Raw genomic sequence first — 9192 nt, 5'->3', positions numbered from 1 at the left:
TGGGGATATCGCACTTTTTGGAAGTTTCCAAAATCAGAAAAAAGTTTCACAAATCCCAAACATGATTCTAAATATTCTGTTCTTAGTTTAGAATAATCCAGTTTAGGTTTGGAGAGTCTAGGTGTCGTAGTTTTGGAATTACAGCAGTTCTCGTGTGACCGAGATAAAAAGAAAAAGTGGGGATATCGCACTTTTTGGAAGTTTCACAAATCAGAAAAAAGTTTAACAAATCCCAAACATGGTTCTAAATATTCTGTTCTTAGTTTAGAATAATCCAGTTTAGGTTTGGAGAGTCTAGGTGTCGTAGTTTTGGAAATAGAGCAGTTCTCGTGTGACCGAGATAAAAAGAAAAAGTGGGGATATCGCACTTTTTGGAAGTTTCACAAATCAGAAAAAAGCTTCATTGAAATTGAAAATAATCTGATCCAGGTTTGAAGTGTCTAGGTGTTTTAGATTTGGAATTAGACTAGTTCACGTGTCATCCAGATGCAAAAAAAGTGGTAAAATCAACATTTGTTGAAGTTTCACAAATCGGATAAAAGTTTCACAAATCACAAACATGATTCTAAATATTCTACTATTAATTTAGAGCAGAATAATTTAGTTCAAGTTTGAAGAGTCTAGGTATTGTAGTTTTGGAATTAGAGCAGCTCCTGTGTGATCGAGACAGAAAAATAGGGCAAAATTGCCCTTTTTTGAAGTTTCACAAATCAGAAAAAAGTTTCACAAATCACAAACATGGTTCTACATATTCTGCTATTAGATAAGAATAATCTAGTCCAGATTTGAAGTGTCTAGCTGTAGTAGTTTTTTAATTAGAGCAGATGATCCAGATGGAAAAAAAAATGGTGAAAATTGAACTTCATTGAGTTTTCACAAATCAGAAAAAAAGTTTCACAAATCCCAAACATGGTTCTAAATATTCTGTTCTTAGTTAAGAATAATCCAGTCGACGTTTGGAGAGTCTAGGTGTCGTAGTTTTGGAAATAGAGCAGTTCTCGTGTGACCAAGATTAAAAAAAAGTGGTAAAATCGCCCTTTTTTGAAGTTTCACAAATCAGGAAAATGTTTCACAAATCCCAAACATGGTTTTAAATATTCTGCTATTAGAGCAGAATAATCTAGTCCAGGTTTGGAGAGTCTAGGAGTTGTAGTCTTTTAATTAGAGCAGTTCTAGTATGAAAGAGATGCCAAAAATGGTGAAAATCTAACTTAATTGAGTTTTCACAAATCAGAAAAAGGTTTCACAAATCCCAAACACAGTTTTAAATATTCTGCTATAAGAGCAGAATAATCTAGTCCAGGTTTGAAGTGTCTAGGAGTTGTAGTTTTTTAATTAGAGCAGTTCTAGTAATGAAAGAGGTGTCAAAAATTGTGAAAATCTAACTTTATTGAGGTTTCACAAATCAGGAAAAGGTTTCACAAATCACAAACAACGTTTTAAATATTCAGCTTGAAGAAGAGAATAATCCTGTCCAAGTTTCAAGTGTCTAGGTGTAGTAGTTTTTAAACTAGAGTTGATTAAAGATGTGGAAAGTAGTGAAAACTTAGCTATTGGAAGCTGGAATTGGAACCAACTTCAGCTTCGTAGCTGAGATTGAGTCCAAAATCCCATGCGAGATTCATCCGTGCTGCAGTGAATCCGTCTCTCTTTATAGATATCTCCCTCTTCTTCCTCACATCGTGTCTTTAGGAAACTTTCAAAACAAAAACGGAAGATTTAGGATGTATCTTACTAGTGAAAGAATTACATATAAATAATAGTCTTGCCCACCTGTGTAAACTTTGCTGGTGAATGTTATAACACATAATATAAGTTTTATAATATATTGTTTCATTTCTAATATAGGCTCTTGTGTCAGATACTCTAAGTCAATGTTAGAGAATAATTAATTTTTTTAGATTTACGGAATCTCAGCCTTCATAGCGGGGCTGAACCCGTATTACACCAAGCACGGTAGCTAATATTAGCTGGTATCTCGCCGGTGGACATAAATACAGTAAAGTAATATTCTAATCACAATATATACACAATAATATGTCCATCTTACTTGTGAAATGTTGTTTGTGGAGCCCTCACATCAATAATCCTTCGATCAGAACAACAATATCCCTCAGTGATGAGGCATCTTCTGCTGTTTTGATTGAGCAAAGTAGGAGGGTATACCGCTCCAAGATGGCCGCCGTATTTCCTGCGCCGGAGCGCCCAATGCGGGGTCTACTCTATGGTTTCTTCACTTTCCCCCGGAAGCAGCAGCTGGCAAAAATGGCGTCGTGAGGTAATTGGTCGTTAACAGTGACACCACCCACAAGCTGAAGGCCCTGCTCCCTGTTTTCTTTTTTCTTTTTTTCTATCTACTCCAAACTTCCTGAGCCTCCTGGGGTCTCCTCAGTGTAGATGCTTACATTGAGTTTCCTCAGATGTGACCTACTTTTGATTAAAAAATGACCGCCACAGGAGAGGCTGAAGATGAGGGACAATTTTTACGAACGGTGAGTCACAAACCATGTCAAACTTAGTAGATGCTAACTGTTAATACTAAATAAAGTCAAATTATTTGTAAAGACCTTCTAATAGAAAAAAAAACCTAGTATGTTTTTTATATATTAGCCTCAAGATATAGTATTTTATTTTATTTCTAAGGATATCAGTTGAAACTCTTCATTTTCTTTTTGTATTAAATTGGCAATGTTTTTTACATCACATGTAAAAAAAAATAAATCCCAAATTAATTTACACTTCCTGTTGGCTCTCTTATATATATATATATATTTTTTGCAGTTACTGTGAGTAAAAACGAAACAAAATTCAAGCTGTTTTTGTTCGCATTCTCACTATGGGATGTTATTCTTCTTGGTTGTCTTCTCAGACTTTAATCTTTACCTACTGATAGTAGCATGTCACAGTGGGGGTAAGATAAAACCACATGCAGATAACTTTGAGTAATTGTGTTTAATTGATCCATAGTTTTGCTGCTATACAAGGTGTCTTTTATTCTTGACAAATCTCGTGTTTAGTTGGTAGATGGCAATAGAAATCTATGCTAACACCCCAATTTATGAAATACATTGTTTGATCAGGTTACGTTTGTGAAACAGGAATTTTGCTGTTCATAAGAAATATATTTAGTTTTTTTTCCTGCCTCATCTATATATATTTTCATCAGAATGTAATTTCTTTAAATACAAGGTGCCTTTACAGTAACCTTTCCTAAGATATGCAAACCGAACTGTGTAATTTCTTTCCTGTGCCAAAATTTGGAAAAAAAAAACAAAAAACGTACACTTTCAAAAACCTTTTCCATTCGCTATTCCATTGCTCCATTGTGAATTTTGACATGCTGGATGTACAACTGAGCTGAATCCTCAAGCCCATCAGAATGCCCCTTGCAACCTCAGCTCTGGACAGTGTGTTCGACTGATTGCATGTTCCTGCTGATATGAGGAGTGGAAAGACGGTCGAATCGGGGGGGGTCAGACAGAGCAGTACCTTCCAGATATGGCAGTGTGGACCGTGAGCACAGAGAGGTGTTGGCATTCCTGGTCATCTGTGATCCTTTTCTTGCACTTCTTTAAATAGATGGAGATGTCTAACTGGGTTGACGTGGTGCATGTGGCTTTTGAATGGAGATAAGATAGAAGGGGTGTGGTCCAGATCTACAGTTTCAATAGAAGTAAAATGCATCACCTGTATCGGTGCTCTTTTCTGAAATATTTTCTTTCAGAATGTAAATCTGTTTTGCACACAATATCTTGTTGTTGTCATCTCTCTGTGTGTTTGTGGTCTTTCTTTCCCTTCCTTAGGGAGACGAGGTGGTTTTGCAGAGCACCTTTACCTCCCATAATGAACATTTGAAGCTCTGTCTTGCTGCTGAAGGATTTGGCAGCAGGCTTTGCAGGCTTGAGCCCACTTCAAACTGCAAGGTACAAAGCTCCACCTTGGTGATTTCACTGTTCCTCCTCACTGCCGAGGCGCTGATCTTTGTGCCACCAGTGGCAGCGATGACTCAGATAGTGTCTTTTTTTTTTATTATTTATTGAGCTGTTGAATTTTCTATGAAATATAAATGTCATTTATTTGAAACATTATTTTGCTTTACAACTGATTGTTTCTTATACTTTCATTTTTGCTAATTAATTAGGTGTAGTAGCTTTAAAAAAATAGCAACAAAAGAACAAAAGAAGCACAGTATATAATAATTTTGATCAAAACATTTTAATTTGCTAAAATGGCCAAAATTAATTCATTTAGAATCTGTATATTTAGAATATTTAGTGCTGTTCAATTGCATAACATCTAATGAAAATGCTTTCAAAATGTGTGTAACATGGCAAGATGTGGAAAGGTTTTTCTATGTGATAATTTGCAGGTAAACCAAGCATATAGATTGATCAATCCCTTGGTTTGTATATGTCAATTTGTATTTGATTTGTTGTTACCAATTATATCATTGGTCTGGAGAGGAAACAGGCTCACATGAAAGTAGTTTAGCAAGTTTTTGTGCTCTTTTATTTCCTGCCAGAATGTTCCTCCAGACTTGTCTGTGTGTGGCTTCATCCTGGCTCAGTGTCTCTCTGTTCGAGCCCTGCAGGAGATGCTGGCCCACAGCGAACAACTGGCAGCAGAGGTGAGAATCTGTTCTCTTCCTTTCGCTCTCAGTGAACCTTAATGAACGAATTTGCTGGCTTATGTTATTGCTGCATAATTTTGGGGCATGATTTACCTTAGTTTAAGATTATCCGGCGAATGTTTATTATAAAATAGAGTTAAGCCAATGTTTTTCTTAGAAATAATTTGTCACATTTCTAATTGTTTTGGACTGTTTAGTTATTGTTTCTTGTCATTTTGGGAAAGTTTTGACATGTAGAGTTTCTTCTTGTATCTTCTTCTGAAGCTGTGAAGATAAGTATGTAACTTCCTTGTTGTATTGTCTTTCCCATCTTGAAGAAAAATGGGAAAGATCTTGAAGATCTGTCAGTGGAAACCGACTTTTGTGTCACAGCATATTTACTCACTGCCAAAACAGGAAGTCACAGATTGCTTGTTAAAATATGTAAGACGCTTCTTAAGAGTTCCCACCTCCCCCATGTCACCCACTCAGCTCCTTCAGACTAGAGGCAGCAGCAGTTAGCAAACACATGATGAAATTTCTGAGGTTATACAAACTACTTCTAGGTCTAGCGCTCCTAAGAATGTTTGCAAACAGCATAATATAGCAAGGCAAGCTTTCCCCCAGAAAACTTGCAAAGCCCACTGGTTGGGTGCTACCATTCATTTTATGTATATATATATTTATTTATGATTTTTCAAGGTTAAACAGCCAAGATAGAAGAAGAAACAATAAGAAAAAACAACAAAAAGTAAACAAAAGCAAAAAAAAAAAAAAAAATCAACAAGACAGAACGTCAAAACACTGTAAATGCGCTAATCAAGTCCAGTTGGTGGATCCATCTTGGACATATTTTTTTCATCAGGTTTTACTTGTCTTATTCTCATCCACTAGTACAGCTAGTGCAGCTGTAAACAAGAAGCATAAAGAACAAACAAAAAGTAAACATTTTTTAACATTTTCTCAGTTAAAAAAAGTTTAAAATCGACAGGAAATTTGAAAATATCACTTAATAATTATGTGTTATTGAAATATTGGAAGATTAATGCCTGAACACTAACTATAAAGTCTTAAAAAATGCAAACATTTTAAAAATATTTAAGTAAATAAGAAGTGCTTAGCCTGGTCAGGGCACAAGTCAAGCCTGGTGGCCCGCCAGGCTTATAAAACACTGAAAGGCATAGTAGGAAAGAAAAAAAAAAAGAAATGTTTGATATGTACATAATTTTTCTAACAATTGAAGATGACATAGTTACTTGATTGTGTTATACAATGGAAAATGCATACTCCCATCCTCACATCCCTCCATTAGTTCTTTTTACACATCCAGGTGTCTAGATTTCTTGCAAAAGCATCTCAAACTTCTCATTCTTTTTAAGACATGGCAGCTTCAATTCCCAATAGACAAAATATGGAAAACAAAAAGAGCCAAAGCTTCAAAATTGTCGGCAGAGGCTGATTTTATAGTGACACTGTACATGGTTTTATTTTAGGGGAGTAAAGTTAAAATAACGAGCACAGCATGTTTTGAAAGACATTGTAGGCTAATTTTTTTTTTTAATGTATATATTTTCTCTAGTTCTCAGTGTTTTGAAATTAAACAAATATATATGTTTTTAATGATTTTAAGCTGACTGATGGTGATTTACAGGCAAAAGCTGGAGTTGCTCATCGCACTCTGCTGTACGGCCAGGCAGTGATGTTCACACACTCCTTCAGCGGCTTGGTGAGTTCAAGATGATTCTGTCACAACCCAGATATTTACATACTCTAGAAAGAGACACCACCATTCTGACTTTAGACTGAAGTTTTCTTACTTTAGGTCAGTAAGGATTGCAAAGTTTTATCTTTTTTCAAAAATACCTCACACTTTAAAATGTTCTTTTTATACGTCTTAAAAATACTGATTTATTCATTTTCATTTCCCTTCCAGTATCTTAGTTGCTTGTCTTCGTCTCAGACTTCACCTGACAAGTTGGCGTTTGACGTGGGTCTGCAAGAGGATAAAGCAGGTATAATTTAGATTTTACCTGTCCTCATAATGTTTTTATTTAATGTATCGTAGTCCTTTTTGTGGCTCTTCGCTTCGAGTTTTAGCCTGCAACCTTCCTCTCATCTAAATTCTGCCCCTGGCTCAGGAGAGGCATGTTGGTGGACTGTCCATCCGGCTTCCAGGCAGAGGTCAGAGGGCGAGAAGGTGCGTGTCGGAGATGACCTCATACTGGTCAGTGTCTCCTCTGAGAGATATCTGGTGAGTAAAGGAAGGAAAAAAGTGCTTTTTATCTTAAAGTAGACCAAAGTCATACCGATGGGAATGGGAAAAAAAATGTTGGTTATAGAAGTGTAACCCAGTTAAGGAAATAATACAATTAAAAATTTAGTGTTTTGTCAATTCTTTTTTCCTTGTGCTTTTTTCCCCCCTCACTCATCATCTTTCACTATCAGAAACTATAATCTACTAAATTTCCATTGATTTCAATCAGAAGATGATGAGGTGTTTTGCATAATTGCTTATGATAACAGTTATTGTGGCAGAAAAATCAGAAGTTGTTTACTTCTGATGAGCCCATTTCTCATATTTTCTTTTTTTCCCCCCCAGCATCTGTCCTTTGCCCCTGTATCTGACAACAAAAGCCTGAGCGACAGTCTGATTGTCAGTGCCTCCTTCCAGCAGACTCTTTGGAGTGTTGCTCCCATCTGCTCTGGAGGTGCCATTGCTCAAGGCAAGTTTTATTTTCCATTTGTTCTCTAAGCATGTTGATAAACAAAACATTTATTCTTTTTTTTATGTGGAAAAAAAAATTAGCTGAGTCTGGTGTGTTCAGTTGTTTTTTTTGAACAAGCTCAAGTGCTTTGCCTTTTTGCAAGGCGAGTCTCTGTGCAGCATTCATACGCATAGAAAATAAAAAAAACTACAATAGCAAGTGAAGAAATAATTATTAAAAATTGAATTAACCTGTAAACTCTACATAAAATACATGTTAGTGTACTCAATAAAAACTGCAACGTAGTTAAGACAGAATGAAAATAGATAATTTTTCTTCTATTGGAAAACATTATTTTCTTCACTGCAATTAAACCAGCCAACATACTCAGAATATCTTAAGTTTCTAGGGCATTTGCTCCAGAGCTGAGGAGCAGAGAGACTAAATGTCTCCCCTTGTTTATACCAGGTTTTGTAAACACTGAGGGAATGCTTCTCTTATGACCTAATGGTTTAGATGCTGCAATTGTGTTCAGGCTGATGATAATTTAGTGTTTTATAGACCGTTAACAGGATTTTTAAATCTCTCCCTGTTACTCACAGTGAAGCAATTTAATGACTGGTGTAACATGATTCATTTCCGGGGTATTGGTCAGACGTCTGGCATCCAGATTTTGAATGAGTTGCAGCTGCCTGATTGATTTTTGTTGTTGGTTTTTTTTTTTACCCCGACAATAAAGACAGCATTACAGCAATGTGATCTTTTTGAAATAAAAACCGCGTGTCAATTTTACGTGATCTGGAATGATTTATTCTGTCTATCTATTTTAACATAGGCGTTGGCTAATTTAGGAATGCAGCGTTTATTAAATCTTAGTTAGAGCTGCACCATATTAGGGAAATCTGTTAATGGTATAATCTTGTTTAACGTTGTGATAACAGAATTTTCAGCTTGCCCATTTTCCTGTTTTGTGTTGGCTTGAGTGAGTCTAACTGGTCAAATAAACAATTTATATGCAAATCATTAATGCATAATCATTTGAAATAATGACCTACCAAATACTGCATCTAAGCTGTCCTTTCTCATTGCAGTGTTGCATACATTGACGTTGAGATGAGAATTGTGGTTTGATATTTTTGCCAGCTCTACTTTGAGTCCATAACTGTCCACAGGTTCCTTGCATGCTGATCTCCTGAGCAAAACTCTAAATCCTAAATTTAATATAAACATAGAAGGATTTCTAACAAAAATGTGGCTGTTGTGATTAAGCCAGTTTTTTTTTTTTTTTTTTTTTTTTTGCATTGTTGATCTGAAATCTCTCATATGATCATAATCATTGTGTACAAACACTGCGACTGCTAAATTTGCCTTTAGGGGTTTTCTTCTATAAATGTATAACTCCACTTTGAAAATCAAGAGAGAAGTCATAAATATGATTCTCATGTGGACTCTTTAGATAAGCTACAAAAGGACTAAATTAAGAATATTAAATTGGATAAATCCCTCTGAAGTTTCCAGGAGCTGCATTATGTGATTGTATACTTTTTATTACTAAAAACATTGTAATTGATTTGGGAAGAGGCAGAGGAGCTAGATTTTCTTGTTTGTTTGTTTTATAAACACTGACTACTCATGCTATAATTTTAGGACATGTCTGCTTTAATAAAAAGGCAAAAACATATTTTTTTCCCCCTAAAAGTTATTTTAAAAAAAAGAAATAACCCTCCCCCCCCCTGCAAAATCCTTCAATTTTAACTTTTATTTTTATCTCACTTGCTCAAGAATTAGCATCATATTTTTTCTCAATAAAATAAAATAAAAATATGATGACTTTCTCCAACTTGCTAAGCACAAATAAACTTTCCAGACGTGTGTCAT

At 35.4% G+C, this 9192-nt stretch overlaps 1 protein-coding gene across 1 annotated transcript in view; it reads left to right on the top strand.

Annotated features, from left to right (window-relative positions):
• The first annotated feature begins 2337 nt into the window (after positions 1–2337).
• The window catches only part of LOC103133638 (ryanodine receptor 2), a 71606-nt gene continuing 64751 nt past the window's right edge, over positions 2338–9192 (top strand). The window contains exons 1-7 of the mRNA XM_016668006.1: positions 2338–2492; positions 3804–3923; positions 4523–4627; positions 6261–6335; positions 6543–6621; positions 6748–6860; positions 7209–7332. Coding sequence (XP_016523492.1) covers positions 2445–2492; positions 3804–3923; positions 4523–4627; positions 6261–6335; positions 6543–6621; positions 6748–6860; positions 7209–7332 — 664 coding nt within the window. The 5' untranslated portion in view covers positions 2338–2444. The remainder of the gene's footprint in view (positions 2493–3803; positions 3924–4522; positions 4628–6260; positions 6336–6542; positions 6622–6747; positions 6861–7208; positions 7333–9192) is intronic.

Source organism: Poecilia formosa, unplaced genomic scaffold, assembly GCF_000485575.1.
Source record: "Poecilia formosa unplaced genomic scaffold, Poecilia_formosa-5.1.2 Scaffold12, whole genome shotgun sequence".
Classification (NCBI taxonomy): domain Eukaryota; kingdom Metazoa; phylum Chordata; class Actinopteri; order Cyprinodontiformes; family Poeciliidae; genus Poecilia; species Poecilia formosa.
The sequence above is the reverse complement of the archived record's forward strand: the minus strand, read 5'-3'. Positions and strand labels throughout refer to the sequence as shown.